The sequence below is a fragment of the Melanostigma gelatinosum genome, assembly GCF_949748355.1.
Source record: "Melanostigma gelatinosum genome assembly, chromosome: 5".
In the NCBI taxonomy this organism is placed as follows: Eukaryota; Metazoa; Chordata; class Actinopteri; order Perciformes; family Zoarcidae; genus Melanostigma; species Melanostigma gelatinosum.
This window is the reverse complement of record NC_136638.1, coordinates 25,019,115-25,038,576: the sequence shown is the minus strand read 5'-3', so window position 1 is coordinate 25,038,576 and position 19,462 is coordinate 25,019,115. Positions and strand designations below refer to the sequence as shown.

The window sequence follows — 19,462 nt, the reverse complement described above, 5'->3', positions numbered from 1 at the left end:
TATTTTATTTGCTCAAGAGTGTACAAAACCATGTGGCTATTTCATACTGACCCTGGTCAAGCCTCTTTCTCTTATCAAGGCAATGAAACAGCAACAGGCTATTTCAGGTGCGAAATAGCTTGAAATATTTAGCTCTACTAATATTTAGCTGAGCTATTTAGAATGAGCTTCTAAATAATATCTATTTAAAAAAAGATTGATACTAATATCCAACTCAAAACCACAGTAAAATCGACACAACTTTTTGATTAGTATTTCAAAACGGGCATACACACCTAGGAGACGTTTTACAAGCGGAACCAGTATGTTGTTTCATTGCGGATGTATTTTCATGTAACACCCCTACTAGAGTAGAAGCTCGATTCCGTCCAGTAGCAGAGATCGTGGTAGGGAGAGAGTTTTGAGAGCCTAACAGCGTAACATTTCAACTCATGAATGACATTCATTTGTTCAGAAGTTATATAAGGTAGCATTGGTATCGTGTGGTTTATTTAACTTCTTAAAAGAAAGCTAACGGAGCGGTTATTTTGTTCGGCTAACTAAGCTAACTGACGATTATCACAGTGCGTCTGTCAAATCGGTACTTCCGCTGAGCTCGCGGACGAGTAGGAAAACATGACGATTTTTGCCAGTCAAGTTTTTGCCAGGGTCGACAAGTTTTGTCGCCCCCTCCCCATGGTCCTCAACACCTTCTTAGTATTCTCCATTACCGGGGAGGTGAGCTAGCTACTTGGTACTGCTCGAGGCTCCCCTGGACGCGGACCAGAAGAAGACCGTGTGGTCCGCCTGGTGGAAGGCGGCGCACCTCCTGGCTCAGTACTTCATGCTGGGGAACATCTGCTGGAACGCGCTGCTCTTCCTCAGGACCAGCCCCAGCATCAAAGGGGTGTTCTTGGGTGGAGAGGTCAAGGGTGGAGGTAAGGAGGGAGCAGCTGGAGGGGTTATTACAGATAACATGACATGTAAATGATATGTTAGACAATAGTGTTTGAGAATATGTAATCCAAGCAGTCAGACATCCACATACGTATAAACACAGTAAAAAAAAAACTCAGTCCTCTGCTTTTTCACAGGTATCAAGATAGATTTGTTCAAAGTTTTCACTTCATGTGTATTATTTCCATTGGCTTCAACTGATGGTCACAGTTTTTATGTTTCAGTTTAGACATTTAGGAGCATCTCAGACCATAAATAATAGTGGTTTTCTCAGTTGTTTTTCCTTCCAAGGTACTGTTATACCTGTGAGACACACACTCCTCCTCTGTGCTCCCACTGCTACGACTGCAACGTGTGCGTGCTGCGGAGGGATCACCACTGCGTCTTCTTTGGCCAGTGTGTGGGCTTCCGTAACTACCGGTACTTCCTGAGCTGCTTGTTGTTCATGTGGTCGGGGCTGCTGTACGCCACTCTGATGAATGCAGAGGTCTTCCTTGTCATATTGAAGGAGGGCGTGACGGTGCACAGCGTCCTGCTGCTGCTCATTCCCTGGCTCATGCTAGTTTCAGGTATGAGCTGGTTTGGTTTATTGGTTGCTCTATTCCTTGTAGCTGTGGTACTTACCACAGATAGGTAGAATATACTCTATAAAGATTTCTATGTTGACTCAAAAATGCCCATCACATTATTCCAGAGACAAGAATGACTTCTTAAGATGTCTAGTTTAAAATAACGACGCTTGTATCTATATCACTGACTGTGACTTAATCATCGCTGCTGTCCCATCTCTCCCCAGGCCAGGTCTCAGCGCGTGCTTTTGCCTTCGCCGTCATCGCCGATACATGCGTCGTGGGCTTCCTGCTGGTGTCCGCCTTCTTCTTCTTCCATCTCGTCCTGATGCTTCGGGGACAGACCACCAGGGAGTGGTACTCGCCCCGCCGACCCTACAGCCTGGGGCTGCGGGGCAACCTGCGTCACGCTCTGGGCCTTCGCTGGTACCTCTGCTGGCTCTGCCCACTCATCCCATCACCTCTCCCTGGAGATGGGGTGAACTTCCAGGTCACGGGATCGCTGGAATCCACCCGGTAACGGCTGAAACAGGCAGTGTGTCTTTGCTTTAATGGCGATGGTTAATGTTATCGGGAGCAGCAGGGAACATCACCTCAGTTCAAGAAGCGGTAGCTTGGGATGGGAAGAAGCCGTGTGTGGGTGTTATGATGTTAATGGGTATAACGGTCTACCGGTATCTTCTCCGTAGCCTTTACCTGTGCTGAGTTAAGGAAGTTATGGGTCTACCGTGGAAGGTACGTTGACCTTAATTTAAAGGTAATCTGTTCACTCATTGAGGCTTGCCTCAGAATATTAACACAGACGTTAGCAGTGTTCCTCTGGAATACTGAGCACTGAAAGTGTATGTAAACGACTCTGAAATGTATTTTATTGATTGGGAAAAATGTTATACTTATAAATCCTTGTTAACAAGCACTCACAACTCCCTTACTACTACCCTCAGGTAGTCACTTAAATTGTTCTTTCTATTATTGTTTATTTTGTCTAAATCTAAAGGTCATACAAATTTGGCTTGCACTGTCCCTGAATACTCCGTAGGATTATAAAATCTGCTGTTGTGCATAAGCAGCTAGGATCATCACTCCTGAGCTCCATCTTATTTGATTACACCGAGCCTTTTACTGGATACTGTTGCACTAAGTTAGACAATGAGAGTCGAGTATTGCCGTTTACATAGTAATCTAGCAAATACACTGTGTAAAATGTACCTATTGACAGCACATGTGAACAGCTTTTCCCCGTGTTTCACATTATGTTCATGTTTCAGTCAGTAAGGTACTACTACAAACCAAACCTACAGTGTAACAACATGAAGAGTCATGTTCTGATTCAAGCAACTGCTGTGTCTCAGTATACACTGTTTTATAATCTTTATATCATCCTGTTCTTGCAGTAAGTATACAGAAAATCAACATGCATCACTGTTTTGTACAATATGTTTGATACAATACGCTGAAGATATTTATCCAAAAAACACATATCTCACATTACTCGATGCCAACGGGACTATTGTTACCTCAGAAGTTAACTTATTTCTGCTGGCCTTAAAATGTAGTGTCAAATTCCAAGCCTTTGTTTTGACAGGAGCTCTTATTTTGCATCCAAAAATATTTTTGTATTATTGTTGATTATCTGTTTGAAGTCTGCCTTCTTGTGCTATTTCATATTGGTCACACCATGATGTTTGGTTTTGCCATTTGAGTGCTGAAAAAAAAATGTTTGAATAAAAAAACGCTGAAATGTATTTGATCTTTTGTAGTTTTTAGTGAAATTTTGGTTTAAAAGTCTTAATTTTATCTAATGCAGAGAAACAATTCCAAAAAGTACAGAGACTATTTTATATTAGTCATCGTGGAGACTGTCCAACACGCGGTTAAAATATCTTATAAATGTGATTTCGAATTTGAAATAGCCAGGAAAACGTTTTGGACCCTTCCTCGCGATCCTGTACCGTGTCTGGCGTCATAGTGACAACGTGGTAACGGTAACTGTCGGTTTATTTTAACGGTTTCCTGGGTTCGGTATGACAGCCAGAGCTACAGTTTAGTTAAGCTAGCTGCTGACAACCTCCTGGGTTTGTATTTACGCGCTGGTTCGACATTTAAGGAACGCTAGGTGAGTTAGCTGAGAAACCTAGCTAGCTTATGCTAGTGTGTAACTAGCATACGAAACGTAAATTAATGGACTCAACAGTACATTTAGGCGAATTGTTAGCATTTTAACCAGCTAATTAATGATAAGGCTAGCTGCCTCAGTTTTTAAAATGTGTCTGTAACCTAAGTTAGATAACATTAGCTAGATGAGGAAAGTTAACGTTTCCTACTTTTAAAATACTTTTTTTTAAATATCAAATTGTGCTCATGGGTTAAACATTATTTGGTTGACTCTTAAAGATGTAACTAACGTTAACCCCACTTATACACTGAGATAAAGTAATTGCAGTCCCAGAATCTGTTATTCTTTTTTAAAATATCAGGTGAAATCCACTTTGAAAGGTTAGAAAATTGCTTAAATATGTTTGCCCCTCTCATTGCAGGTAGTGCTGCTTTTTATAAAGTGTTTTAAGAATTGTTAGATAGGTTTTAGCTGGAGCTAACCTTTTGGTAATGTATGTGCACCAAGGAGGAGTAAGCCAGCAGGATGGATGTCACAGAGGAAACTATGTGAGTGATGTTCATCGAATAAACACACACACTAAAAATGTTTGGTTGAGTTACTCAGCACCAGTATATGACGCTTCTTCTTCTGGTGTGTGTGTGTGTGTGTGTGTGTGTTTGTTTGCAGGACACTGAGGGAGATGCTCGAGAAGATAGCAGAGCAGGATTACAGTCTGAACCAGCAGAGAGACTTGACTGCTAAAATGAGGCACTGGCTGGATGTTGCGGATGATGAAATGGCAGTGCTGCGTTCAGAAAACACCACCCTCCGACAACAAGTTGAAGCGTAAGAAGTCACATGATTGTCTCAAACCGTCAAACTTAATCTGTCTGTTTTATCTTCATCTGTGAGATCTCCCTTTGAGCTTTTATGTTTTGTTATTCAATGTTGTGTGTGAGCCACGTTATCTTTGTTCCTTACTACTTTTTGAACCTTAACTTTGACGTGCGTGTGTGTTTGTGTATCTGCAGCCAGGAGAAAATCATCAGTGACGCGCTGAAGGTTGAAGCAGAGCCTTGCAACGGCCTCCTGGCTGATGACCTCGCTGTGAAGCGATCTAGTGACAAAAAGATTCAGGAATTGGTGCGTTACCAGAAATTAAAGTGTTACAATTTGTATTACTGGTGTACGTATACGTGTTGGATAAAAATATAACGCTGCCTTCCAGACCACACTTGAGCTAAATCCTTGATGACATCTCGTTATACGAGCTCAGATCTACGAGTAACAAACATTTAATGATGTTTGATATTTCAGAAACGGCTATATTCTCGTTCTTAACATCCTCATAATTTGTGTTAAATTGTGTCTTTTATTGTAGTCTAATCCAGGCCGGATGTACACAGGCCACAATGGTATCTCACTCGTAAACCTATGCAATGACACTGAAGTATACGTCAAGGATTTTACTTTTTAGGTGACGTCTGAAATAACAGAATTCATCTTCAAACTTTAGTTTGTTGATTTATAAACATAAGATAGCTTCATACAAGCTCGGGTTATACAGCACACATACAACAGGATAATTGCACATTCATTTTGATCCAAACATCGGCGCATTCACAGTTAGTTATGGGAGTTATAGTTATGGTTGACAAACGGTTAAACCTCAAATAAGCAGATAGTTGTCATTTTACATATCAGGTAAACCTTCATGTTCTTCTTTTTGTGCAGGCAGATGAAATCACCACGCTGAAGAAACTGAATGAGAAGCTAACTGAAGAGGCACGATGTCTGTTACTTGTCACAACTCTAATCTGTCATACTACAGTTGGAAGTAGTACCAAAATATACATATATATATATATATATATATATATATATAATTCTGCCGTTTCTTCTCAGCTTAAGAGCCTCGAGCAAGAGAGAGACCAGGACAAGATCAGCATTAGTAACCTTAGGGCTTCACTTCAAACCCTTGAGGTGACACCATGGATTCAACATGGTAGATATTTCACTACTTTTCCTCTCTCCATTCATACTACAATGAGTCGCGTTACGTCGTCAAACAGCTCCTGATTTGTTATGTCGTGTGTTTCTTCAGTGTGGAATGGAAGAGGCTCAGTTAGGGCTTCAGAATAGGGACACGGTTATTTGTCAGGTAGGAACAGAGACACCAGTACAACGCAGCAACCGAAATATTGATCTTTCTCTTTGGAGTTCAAACATGAATATTTTGACTGTTCTTTTTCTTTTAATATTATTTTATTGTTGTTTGTTTGTGATAGAAAAACTCACAGTTAATGCTTTTGGAGGAAACGGTCGAAGAATACTCCAATTCCAGAGAGGTAAAGATGATCTCATTCATCGTAGAAAGAACAGTATTCACTCAGCTGTCGGATAATATCTTCATGTTATGAGCTGTTGAACGTGTGTTTTGTTGTCTCTCTGCTCCAGTACCTCAGGCTGACAGTCCAGGAGCTGAGAGAGCAGTTGGAGAACAGACTGGACGAGGCCTCGTTGTAAACCTGACGCACAAATATTCTCCTGCTGTGAAATGATATGGTGACCTCCACTGAGTCACCTGTATGCACTCACACTGCGCCGTGTTTCTGCTGTTGGTTTCCAGCACTGTTGTGAAGGAAGAAGGATCGCTCAGTCCTCCTTTGTCCTTTGCGGAGGAAATGAAGCTGTTGGCCTCTTCAGCTGGAGTGGAGACCAGCGTGTCAGACTCCCTTAGACATGTAGGACCCCTCCCTTCTGTGTTTACACATTTCAACTTGAGAGGATGTAAAATCACTCAGTTGCCAGTTTATTAGTAAAGATGTATCTGATTGTCCTGTACTTCTACAAGTGACCACTAGAGTGTGCCACTAGATTCAAACCCTCTCTGTCAGACAGCAGCTGACTGTACAGTAGATGTAGGGATGATGAGATCAGTGATGTCTGGTACTGTGTCTGCAGGAGGAAGCTGAGGCTGTTTTGAAGACAGCCTTCAAGACAGCAGGACTTCTTCTGGGGTTTGTTGTCGTTCTGACTGTTTTGGCCTTTGTGGCTTTAACAAACTGCCATGTGCATTATGTGGGCCCACCTCCTGTTTGATTCAAACACTCCATTAAACATGTGGAATCCTTTTATCTGACTGATAGTCTGGGTTTTTGAATGTGGTTTCTACTCAGCAGATCATAGCTTGCTGAAATTTGCAGTTTAATATAAATCATTCTGCACATTTACTATGCGTTTGGGTAGCTGATTGGTCAGTTCTATAATAATAAGCCAGTTAGCTTAGCATAAAGCTGAAAACGGGGAAGCAGCTAACCTGACTCTGTCCGAAGGTCATAAAATCTTCCTGTTAATGGAATCAAGTTCCTCAAAAAGCACTCGGCAAGAAAATGATCAAGCACAAGTTGTGATGAATCACTCTACATATTTGAAGCAGGATTTAAAGCGTACTAATTGATTTTCAAAACTAAATTTGTACAGCATGCATTTGAAAATGATTTGCATAAATACATACATGATTTTTGCAGTTATGCAGCAGCTTTGCAGTTTAAACTGCAGCATCTGAAAGAGTGGCTTTGTCTTTGTTTTGTCTTTGTTCTGTTTTGTATGCACGTCCATGTGATTCAGCCTGTTCAGATACATTTTATGTCTTGAAAACTTTCCATCTGACCTAGACTTTAATACAATGTTCTGAGTTTGAGAAGTGCTTGTCCTCACAGCGGGGTTTTTAGTTATATGAACGCATCAAAGTGCCGCTGGGATTGAAGACATTAAGATATTACTTGATTTTCATCTCTGTCATTCCAGTGGGAGGCATAACCTGCACCAGTTTCTTCAGATTTTTAAAGCTAAATTCAAGACAGAGTGGTGTTTGAGTGGGTTAGAACAGTGTTTTTATGCGTATAGAAGTCTGAGCTCGGCTCCATACATTCATCCTAAAAATCTAAAATCAACCTGAGTCAGTATCCCGGTTGACACGCCTCTCCTCGTGTTCATCAAATCTCCGTCTGCCAGACGTGACCTATTCAAAAACGCCTGAAGGTTGAAGTTGGAAAATGTGTTCATGTATTGGCATGCTTTCCTCCAGAGGCTCATGCTCTCTCTGCAGACGTGTCCAACTCTACTGCAAAAAGACTTTACTCAAATCGATGTTACCTTATAGCTGTCTGAGCTTTTCATTGCAGTTAATCTTATATATGATTTCATTTGAGATGTCTTAAGACAAGAGTGTTTTGCAGATAAATATATTTATTGATTGTGGACTATGAAGACCAATCCAAACAAACAGAAGTACTATTCAACTGCAAAATAAACAATGAAAAGTACTGTAATGTCTTCAACCAAAATTAAACACCATAAAAACAGAGAGAAAAATTAAACATAAAGTAAAAACTTACATATTAATGTTATCGCACGCTTTAAACATGTCTATCTTTAATGGACCAAACTAAAATCCTTACATTGATCCAAAAAAACTCTCGTGAATATTGGTTAAGTATTGGAAAGTTTAAATTGATGTGGCATTCATGCAATTCGAAAATGAAGTGCAGTATTACCTGCTGTAGCAGTCCTCTATTTAAATGAGGTAAACCAGCTGAGTTGAGTTTTAATGCCCCCTTATTGGACACAACCGCAAATAACAACACAAACTGTATGAGTTTATGCTCCTGTTCATTTTTTTTTTTTTAAACGGATGCACAGCTAAGATCTAAACCAAACTACGATACAAAATAATTATGATATGCCTCCAGTTTGGGTGGTTGGTACGGCTGTTCATCAATAAGAGTGACTCAGCGTTAATGTGGCCAGCAGCTGCAAATTCTAAATGTCATAAATCACTTGTGCTCTGTGCTGAATGCTCATTTCCACCGCAGGAAAATGCTGTAAACCAGCCACCGCTGTCACGTTTCTTTCTCAAATAAAGAAAGATGAAGTTGCATCATTTACCCACAGTTTAGGATGGTTATATAACTTCCTGACCAAAGATTTCAGGTCAATCCCTGCTCTAAAGTTGCTCACTCTTTTCTGTATTGAAAGTGTGACTCTGCCAGTTATAGTCCCGTTTATGTCGAGTCCTGGTGGATGCTGGTTTCTTGGTTGGTCCAGACCTGCGACCAGCACATGCTAATCAGTCTCCTTTCACACGAACAATGTAATATTTGTGGCGTTTCATTAATTCCCTTCAGGTCTTTGTATTCTTGGCTGCACCGAGGTGAAAGCTCTTTTAATGCCCAGGCATTCATAGGAGTTTGTAAGCCTGGTTTTACACTGGCACACACACAAATCTCCTTAGAGTCGACAGTAAACTTTTAGTGTGACCGAGGCAAGGCCCACGTCTCTCAGCCAATCAGGAGCCACAGGCAGTCAGGCCACCTGTAAATCCACAACACCCACAGTCCACTCAGGAAGGATGCTTTGTCTCGGCCTATAAGTAGTGTGCCCTCTATAAAACAAGAGGGAAACTACATTATTGGAAGTCTGGTGGTGTGGAAAGCCCAGGAGACTAAACACATTTAAAATTGACCTCTTTAGTCATGTGTGTGTATTTCACATGTTTTTGTCCTCCTGGGCTTTCCTTGCAGTGGTGGGTGAAGTACACCACAGCAGTTTGGAGACCAGAGTTTGTGACTCATCACAAACCTGCAATTAAAGTTTATCTTTTATAATCGGATCACTATGAAGCCATAAAATATATACATGTGTACAGTGATTATACTGTGGGGATTTATCTGTGTTATATCATAGATCAACATCATTACAAACACATTTCGGAGCAGTTCAAGTGCTTATTTTAGCTCTTGTGGCACAATACAACATGTAAAGGAATTTGTGTTGCTGAATAAATGGAGGGGGATAGTCAGATTACTGTAATAAAAACTGATTTTAGATACAGAATGTGGGGAAACTATAATGCGCATGCGCACGTCTGATTGACTCCCGCCCCGCTGCAATCTGATTGGCAGTCGTCATTGGCTCGTGGTCGGCAGACGTTCGTGTTTATTAATTAGACAAAGGAAGTCATTTACACCATGCGTGACACGTGTGACCATGAATGATACAGATTATCTTCTACAGCACACATTTAAAAGTCAGTTTTTTTTAGGATTATGTGAGATTAAACATCTCGGTGGGATATTGTTATAAACCAAATTGTTGGTAAAAATAACTACATTTAACATGTAGCGGTTCTTGGCTCAGAGAGGACGTTTTTTCTTCCCGTGTGTGTTGTTCGGAGGAGATGGTACCTGGTCAAGAACAGGCTTTTTATGGTCTCAAGCATCTTTCCCGGGAGGATTCACAAACATGAAAGCAGCAGGACAACAACGCGTAGCATTGGTCCTGCTCTGCAGAGCTAACGTGGCTAGCGTCACTCAAACTGAGCAGGAACGTCACAACAGCACATGGAGGACAGGTATGTGCTCACCTGGATTATTATCATCCGTGTTAAACTGTGAAGGAAATGTGAAACAGCGCATTATTAACGTAACAAATAGGTAAACTGTGTAATTTTGTGATTTTCCATCTGTCCAAAGTTGTTTGGACAGTATTATTCCCTCACTGGGACATGCTGCAGCATGCTGTTGGACAGCAGTTCATTCTGTGTCTTTTTATTCAACATAACGTTACTTTTTATTCTGAGAAAGCAGAATGTGGCACCACAGAACAGCTCAGGGTCATTAAAGTGCTTTCTGAAACGGATCTAACGAGTTAAAGCAGAGGCATCAACATAACTATATCGGAATATAACAACTAAAGCTACTTTAGTGCAGTTGTATGTCCTTAGTAATATTTATATTTCGTGGGTTGTTGCATTTGAAAGGACAGTTGTTGCCTAATGTGAAACTATTTTCAACAGCTTTGAACACTGTCAATAGGTTATTTAATCTAATTATTACCTATATTTATTTAATAGGTGATTTTCTGTCACATTTAAAGTGGGAGTTGTTTTTACTGAGCGTCTGCTTTGCATCACATTTCTCAAGCTGCTTTTCTCGAGCAGTTGCTGTTTCAGAATCTTGCTTGAAAGAGCAACTCCTCCCTAAATGTACTTCTATATTCACTGCATTCCTGCACTTATTCTGTGCACTGCCGTCTGATTTACTTTTTTTGTTGCCATTTCCTACATGGCCCAGAATGCAACCTGCTGAGCGTCTGTGGATTTGATGGATTTCGGCTGTGGGTCAATGCGTTATGTTGCAGCAGGAGATGGAGATGAAATAACCATCAAGACAAATGAGAGTCGTTTTGCCTTTCTCAGATCGCAGCATGATGTGTTCTGGTCTGTTGGAGCTGCTGTGGTGGAGAACGTCGTGTCTGCCTCTTGTAAAAATCTGGATTGCTGAACGTTGGTACACTTTTTTTCTGTGGGAGCCCTCAGGTCAAGAACAAGTCGATGGTAAAAACAAGATTTCGTCAAACACAAATAACTGATACTAGGGACTCTTTCTCAGTGAGTGTAGAAATAACCCTGTAAAGTGCATTAAGTACTGTATTTAAGTACAGTTTTGAAGTACTTTCTACTTTATTTAAGTAAATTTCACCACTGAACATTAGTGACATCAAGTTGGGAAAACTCTGCAACTATACCAGCTATTGTTGATTTAATATCATGTAAAACAATTGTATGAAATGCAGTGGAAAGGTCCTATGATCGTGATATAAAACGCCAAACACAATGTATCTTGGGTTTAATCTGGCAAACATCTGTTGTTGAACAAGACCCCGCTGCCTTTTCGACTTTGGTTTTTGCAAGTTGAGCTTGTGTGAATCCAGAGGCTTGTCAGAGCCAAAGTATGCAGGCCAAGGCTTTCTACAAATTACACTCCCTCTGGTTAAATGACTGTGTCAACACCCAACATGCTCAAACTGCTAATCTGCCAGCGAATACCTTCAGCAGGACTGTGCACACACATTTAGGAAAAGACAAAAGAGCTTAGACATGAACGACAAGACAGGGTTCTCTTGTTCAAGCAGGTTTTTAGTTATCAGCCCAGTAAATGCCTCCCAAATTGACAAATCGAACATTAAAGAACAGATAGAAAAAGTGTTAGTTTAGGGTTAGAATCATATGTGGAGAAATACATCTTAAAATAATCTATAATAAGAAGTATTGATGTTACTGCATAGAGCTTTTAGAAATTCACTTTTTCTGTCTCAGCAATCATAATCCTGCACCATGGTGAAAAAGAATGTGCAAAAACTCGACCAGGAGTCGTTGCAGTGCTCCTCAGCCAGCTTCTTGTTACGCGGCTGACAGGATTTGACAGCTCTGGGTGCTGAAGGTGGGAGAGTCTTCCTCTGATCATCATGGAGTCTGAAATGAGCCTCTCTGGCAGCTCCTCTGCACACACCCACCCTGACCAACGCACGGCTGTCCTGGCACAAACTCTTCTGCTTCTTCAGCGCCCTGGCCACTTGCTTCCAGTACAGTTTGACGTTGGAGGCATACTGGTGACAGACAGCCGGTCTGGCGACATATTCACAGCTGAAGCTCCTGCCCCCCTTCTTGCAGGTGACACCCAGGGTGAAGATGTCCTCGCCCGTTGCTGCCCAGGTGCACGAGGACTTGTCTTTGGTGACCATTCGGCCCTTGAGGGGCTGTGCAGGGACGGCTTTGGACTGGCGGCCGACCCTCGGCCCCGCCTTGGCTTTGTGTTGTCCTCTGTCCACCCCTCTTCCCCGCCGTCCATGGCTCTTCTGGCAGCTGCTCAACATCAGCTGATGGGAAATGCAAGCCAAGACCAGCAGGATGGCGAGATTGGTGAGGAGAGCCATGAAAGCAGCACAAAACACCCTGCAGGAGGAGAGATTAGGATTTAGATGCATGACATTCAATCCCTTTCATTTCCCTTCTTAAAGAGAATCATTCGACTTCCCAATGAGACCTATATTTTAGACAAATGACTTCTTAGAATAGCATCTTTTAAGGCAAGGTGCTCCACTTTAAGACTTATACAAGATATAAAAGAAACACAAGACAATATTGAAGCGACATAAATTGGATTTGAAAAGAGTTAAATAAAATAAGATAAACGTAAGCTACAAAGGAATACGTCAGAATAAAAAGAGGACTAAAAAGTTACAGTGGATTGAGAGATATGAATAAATGTCCCTACTTCGTCTAAACATGGCGGTGGCAAATAGTTTAGTTTAAAAGACAGCCTTGGATGAAACAATCAGAATAAAGGGTGACATGAATATAGCGATGGCATAGAAAGTAAAGACAAATAACAATACTACAATGTGAGTCCAGACACACTCCTTTATCGTCACATAATTGTGATTTAACTGGAAAACCATGATGAATTTAATTAGTCAAGTACCATACAGGGCATTTTAACTATAACTGTAGGAATTGTAGTAATATTTATAAGGCGGTAAGTAGCAGACACACACACACACACACTATAAGCCCTAATGCTATATTGATTCCAAAGTGATCCGTAATCAGGGATCATTACAGACTGGGCCCAGATGAAACGGAGATGACTTACCTGAAGTCTTCAGAGTAAACTTCAGTGTTCCGTCCCGACACGTGAGAGCTGAGAGTCTCCTTTACTGCACCTGCAGTTACAGTATGCTGCTGCAGAATGAGCCCTCCCCTCCGCACGCACGCACGCATATTGAAGCGACATAAATTGGATTTGAAAATAGTTAAATAATTCTTGTTATTAATTAATGAAATTATTCTGGTTAAATCGGATGAAATAAAGTATTCAGAATCTGCTCAACAGTGAGCAAATTGAGATAAAGACACTTTTAAAAAGGAGGAACATAGACTACTCTTCCTCACCGTTTCGTGCACTTTCACAACTATGTTCTCTGTTTTAGTTGGTTGTCAGAACTTTTAAATTTAGCAAGAGGCAAATACTTAAAACTGTGTTTGTTGAAACTTGTGAACACCAGATTGAGATATGGGGACTAAAAATAGTCTGTTTTGGTAGATCGTGCTGCCTGCTTTAAGAAGTCCCACCTGCTTTTATGATAACTTCACTTTTAAGGCATTCGTTTGAGACAAATTCTTACAACTCTTAGTGTTTCAAACCTTCACGTCACCGTCTGTTAGTACGTGATATAAGATAAGATGACTGAAAGTATCTTGAAACAAGCCAGACGTCCCTGCAGGAGAAAACCACTGATTGAGCTTGGCCTGTTTAATTTAAGCAACAGTGACACTTAATGGTCAAATGGAGTTTAGCAGGTGATTCCACTATTGATGAGCATGATGAGGATTAATATAACTATTGACAGTCGTTTTCAATATTGCTGCTCTTTTGCTGTAAAATAGCACCCAACATTTTTGCATGATTTTTGTAGTTTTTCATCGAGACGGCGAAATAAAATCAAGCTTATCAACACAGAATATTAAAGTTTATTTCTTTAATAAAATCATTTTCACATGCATTATATTTTTCTGTCAAATACACCAGTACATAAATGACTGCTTTTTTCACACAGTAATATTAAGTGATGCAAGTAGATTATATACAAGTAAACAATATATAATTACAAACACATGGCCAGTGAGTTATCTGTGTACTCCATATATTGTTGAACAGGTTTGTGCAGCGGCAGAAACATTCTCACTGGTTAAAGTAGTGTTTGTACCATTTCATACATGCGTTTCACAGCCTGCTCTGTGAGCCGTTTAGTTTGTTCTTACACAGTTTTAAGATGAATAGAGTTTTTCGAAGGCATGACATTTGGAGGACGATGCACGCAGGTTCACAGAGAAATCCATCTTCGTATGGTCACAGCAGTACCGTCTCTTCCCCTGAAGAGGGCGCTGCAGTTCTTCTATCTCTTCTACCACATGAACAAACTGCTGGTCTGGAATATCCCTCCAAGGACCGTTTTAATCAGATATCCGACATTTTTATCATCGGAATTGTAAATCTGTGAACATAGAGGCAGAAATGCAGATACAGTTGTAATTGATGTGCATTAGTTATATTTTGAGCAAGTAAAAGACAAAAGTTTGGAATTTTGCGCACAAAAGCTGGAGGCAAACTAGATTTAAATATACATGATTTATCTTTCAACCAGAGTAGTCTTAGATTAATGCTGAAACAACACGATAAAAGCTGTGTGTTAATGAAGAGGCACCGTTCTGTAGCTCACCTCCCGCGTTAGTGCCGAACCAAACCGATGAAGTAGGAGCAGATGCCTTGAAGTGACCTCCAGCAGTACTGCTGAGCCAGCCTCCTAGCGTTGCTCTCCGCGGGGGTGGTTGCTGGTGGCGGACTGGCCCTCGGTGTGGGCTGCATTCGTGGCGTGACTCGAACGGTTAGCCTCGCAGAACCGGGCCTCGCGGACGAAGGACGAGGCCTCGTGGGTGAAGGTCTGCCGGGCTGTGAGGCCGGTCTCAGCCGAGCTGAAGCCTCTGCCACCGACCGGGGGAAGGAAGCGCCCGAGAAGACCATCTGAGACTCGTCGGTCGCCTTCCTGCACATGTGAGGTTTGAGCTGCCTCTGCGCCAGGCAGGCGTTGTGGAGCTTTCTGAGGCCCCACATCATCTGGACGAAGTAGTGACGGGGGTTTTTGTTGTAGGGGCTGCAGGTGTGAGGCCTGCCCACGTATTCGCACCAGTAGGAGCGCTTGCTGCTCCGGCATGACAGCCTCAGCCGGGTGTATTCCCCTTGACCGGTGATGATCATGGTGCACACGTCCTTGGCCTGGGTTTTGAATTTGATGGGATCCTCCCAGATGTTTTGTCTCCTGTCGCTCTGGGCCTCGGCCGACCAAAGGCAGCAGGCGAGCAGAAGCATCGGAGTGCTTTCCTGGGTCCACATGGTGTCGGATGGATGCTGAGTGTCGGAGGTGGAGAGTTGGACTGCTCAAACTGAGGGTCCCTCCTGCTATTTATTGTCTGAGGGGACAAAGAAGGAGTTTGTGGTCCTTCCTTCGGGAGGAGGAGAGCAGCGACTACATCATTTATAGCCGTCTGGAGAAGGCAAGAAGGGCCTCATGAGATGTTTACAGTGATGCTCGTGTTTATCCAGCTGTTACGCAATGAGTGTACGAACTGTCACACCCAAAGAAGAACAAAATAATGTCAATTGCATTTCCTTGAACATTTTCTATCGCGTCCTGTCCCCAGAGGGCTTTTTGCAATCATGCAAACATCATTTTTTTTATAATTATCCTGTCTGTCGAGTACGTCTCAATTAAAGAGAAACATGGCATGTCTGGGAATACACTCGTGTAAAAGAGCCTTCTGAAGCCCTCACGTTCTCGCTTGTTTTTAAAAGGCAGTTGTAGATCACAAACCATGCAGTGTAGCCTGTCATTTCCCTCCCAAATATAAAACACAATCACACTGCACAACCACATCGAAACGTGAGTAGAAGTCGCTCACACATGGTACACCGAGCTCAAGGACCAAATGAGAAAGAACAAGAAATGTCTGTATAAGACGAAAGGAAAAAAGGTTCCGTTGTGATTAATGTGGGAAAAGTAGTCAACACGTCCGGAAGAGATTTAGCTTCACTGTTTACAGTGGAAAGAATTGTAGGAATATACAACACATTTAAACACCAATGTTGAATTTCTCTAAAAAGCATATTCACCGGCACACTGTCTGATGTACGTATCTCTCTGTGTAAATGCATAGTATGCCGTCCACTAGTGTGCCTGATATTCAGTTCAATGCAGCTTTATTTATCCCAGTAGTTTGCGGGGAAGGTTTAGTGTATGGCTCAACCCTCAAGCTACACATGGATTGTACACGCAGTCATGTACAACTTGTGCCGGATCTCAGAAATAACCATTCAAACACTGTTTGATGTGCAAGTAAAGACGTTTAAATAGGTTTTTGTTTTCTAAACCACTGCTTCTGTTTTTGATCTTTGTCTTCGATACGAGCCTATTTTGAACTAGGAACGAGGCTGCATGTGGTTTTGCTGGTGGTGTTTATTGACCTCAGAAAACCTCAGGAAGAAAATTAGTACTTTAACTTTAGTACTTGCTAATACCTGTGTACTTTTACTTAAGTAGCATTTAAAAATGCATGACTTCTGTGTTTTATGTAAGTAAAATATCTGAGTACTTCTTCCACCACTGTATGTAACATGTCATTTGTTTTTCATAAAACACATTCATCATGCAGTCATTATCAGTAGCTTTTCACTATCTTCATATAAAAAGCTTTAAATATATACAGTGTAATTGCCCATTCTTGCTAAATGCATGTGTGCTATGCTGCTTTTTTTTTTTTTTTTTTGCTTTACCACAAATAATAAAACCAAAATGCACTGCTGATTCAATGCATTCAATTAAAAACAAAACTGAAAGAAGTGACAATAATAAATTGAATTTCAAAGTTTATTCACAATTTATACACTGTTTTCTCCACCACATAGGACGTTCCTATGGCTCCATCAGTGCCCAACTCTGGAGCGCCGCCGGTCAAACCAGTCACTGATGTGTCTGTCCTGAAGGGTCGGATACACAATATCTAGTTCAAGCACTTAAAAAGTAAAATCAGACAGTTTTTCTCCCAAGATGGATCACATCCAGACGCCAGCAGACAAGAATGATAGTCCTGTAAAGTGAACACACTGATGCTTCGAAAAATGTCCATCTTAACAAGAAAAAAACTGTCAGCTAACTAAAGCCTTTTTAAATTTACACCACGTTAAACTTCATCCAGATCACTGTTGTACCTACTACGTATACTGTAGTAGTTCTATGCAGTACTATTGTATGTACAAGTATACATGAGACCCACTGTATGTAAACAGATAGCTAGCTGTAGCTACTAGCTAACAAGCCTAGGTCTCTGTGTGAAAACTTTCATCTGAAATGATTATATGATGAAAATGAGTAATTTGATTCATGAAATTAGTTTGTCAGTTTAACTAAAAAGTGAAAGGGGTTCATGGGATTACATGTTTTCTGTAGTTTCCGTGCTAATTTGTTGGTTTTCATGGATCAAGTGGCACAACTTCGATGCTAATGGTGTGGGATCAAAAAGTGAGCATCAAAGCTACTTCAAAATCATCAAAATACAGTGAAAATGTACTTTACATTCATAGTATTAGTACTGTAAAGTTACATATGGTACTGCGATATATGACAGCTTATTCAGAGACAATTAGCGAAATACAACTTTCAGTGTTAAGATGGACATTTTTCACAGTTGCATCAACACCATTCACTGTGTAAACCATTAAGCATTCTACTGGTTTTCTACTTTTTGAATTGTCCCATGAATGGATTGTCTAAATCTAACCTGTAAACGTGGAGGCGAGTGGGGTGGGATGACTAGATTGGCCCATTGCGTTCATGATAAACAGTTCAGCATATTCCTCAGCCAACATCAAGTTCTACAAAAGGAAAGATAGCTCTTGAATACATTCACTCGTTCACATAGTCTTTCTTTATATATGTATCCATAGCTGGTGTGGGGTTTTAAAAAGCAGAAACAAAATAAGCACGTCACTGATAGACCACTAACGACCTGAGACCTACAGTAAAAAAAAAGAAAATACAATTTGGCTTGAGAAAGTATTTCTCCACTTTAAACGCATCGTGACTATGAAAGCAAGAACTCAGTAAAAATGTCACGTTCGTGAACTCAACATGTGTTGTTCGCTCGGGAACAATCTTATCAGCCTGACTAAATGTTAAGTTATGCTCCGACTTTATGTCAATTAAAGGGAAAGTCAGACTCAAATACTGATATTATTGGTAAAATAGTATTTGGTGATGCACTTTTTTGTTGTAGTTTGGTGGTGAATTGATTGTTTCTGTCTAAAAACAGTGGTATTTAACCTGGGAGTCCCTCAACGGTCCCGAGATGAATCTGAAGGCTCCAAAGATTGTTAAAGAGACGGGAAAGAAAAAGTAAAAACATATATATAATATTTCTGTTCCTTATAAACACAATATTGTGTTTGTCTAATTTTTAAGCTGTCAGTTAACACTAACCAATTAAATGAATCAATGTAAGCTGGAAAAATCACTCTTTGGTTAAACTTCTTACCAGGGGAGGGGCTACAACTATAAATTGCGTAATTTTAAAGAATTAATTGACAAAAAACTAAAATTAGGAACGTAGTCATGATTTGGTGTTAAAAAAAGATCAATCCCTAAAAAGAAACATATTGACATCAGCAGTTATGTTACGCTTTGATGATAAATGATCCCTCACTTTTTTATAATTTTGGGATTGTTTCAATGCATTTTGGGAAACTTAGAAAATAAAGAAAATGACACAAATTAAGGGAAAATGCTAAAAACTTATATAAACAAAAAAGAAATTGGGGGGGGGGGGGTAAAGAGTACAAACACTGTACCGCAAAATAGTTGGTGTTTTTTTACTTTCCATGAGTGGATTCTCCCTTTTTAAGAAGGAGCACATCTGTCAAAAAAACAACTGCATGAAAGAAACTTCTGAAAGGCAACCAGTCATTTGCGATCCGTTCAAAAACCAGCAAAGACTGGATGTTTTGTAATAGTGTAAATATTGTTTTTGTTGTTTTTATAAAGTCATGCTCAATTTTTTTATATTAATCATAAAAATCCACCTGGGACAATCCTGTTCCTGTTTCTGTACCACTTTGTTCAAATCATCCAGCCATTTAAAAACACCGACTCACACATGCTGCAGGTAAAAAGGATGAGCCATTCAGAACCAGACTGTGCTTTTTAACACATTAAATGTCACGCTAAGTTGCACCTTTCCTTGCAGATGTATTGACCGACTGTTCCACTTTCTGTATTAGCATGTGTTGAATGTAATGCGTCCATTCTACGTGCAGTAGAAAAGGTTTCCTCTAGCAGCCGTAGTCTTCTTCAGCACTAACAGGTACATGAATATGAACAGGCATCAGTTATTGTCACGTACTCTCGC

At 40.7% G+C, this 19,462-nt stretch overlaps 2 protein-coding genes and 1 pseudogene across 3 annotated transcripts; 1 reads left to right on the top strand and 2 right to left on the bottom strand.

The window, feature by feature from the left end:
- Positions 1-392: 392 nt before the first annotated feature.
- LOC306777373 (putative palmitoyltransferase ZDHHC24) lies at positions 393-3,172 on the top strand (annotated as a pseudogene). Its single transcript, XR_013773155.1, has 3 exons — positions 393-904; positions 1,199-1,505; positions 1,733-3,172. The product of XR_013773155.1 is annotated as a putative palmitoyltransferase ZDHHC24 (transcript).
- Positions 3,173-11,360: 8,188 nt separating this feature from the next.
- Positions 11,361-13,154, bottom strand: fgfbp1a (fibroblast growth factor binding protein 1a). Its single transcript, XM_079268121.1, has 2 exons — positions 13,101-13,154; positions 11,361-12,400 (listed from the first exon to the last, which is right to left on the bottom strand). Exon 2 carries the CDS (start codon positions 12,379-12,381, stop codon positions 11,761-11,763), a length of 621 nt encoding a protein of 206 aa, XP_079124247.1. The 5' UTR covers positions 12,382-12,400; positions 13,101-13,154; the 3' UTR covers positions 11,361-11,760.
- Positions 13,155-14,659: 1,505 nt separating this feature from the next.
- On the bottom strand, positions 14,660-15,398 carry fgfbp2a (fibroblast growth factor binding protein 2a; the record flags this gene model as incomplete). Its single annotated transcript, XM_079269225.1, is given in 3 exon segments — positions 14,660-14,670; positions 14,728-14,749; positions 14,751-15,398. Coding segments are annotated over 3 exon segments (681 nt in total).
- Between the last annotated feature and the right edge of the window lie 4,064 nt (positions 15,399-19,462).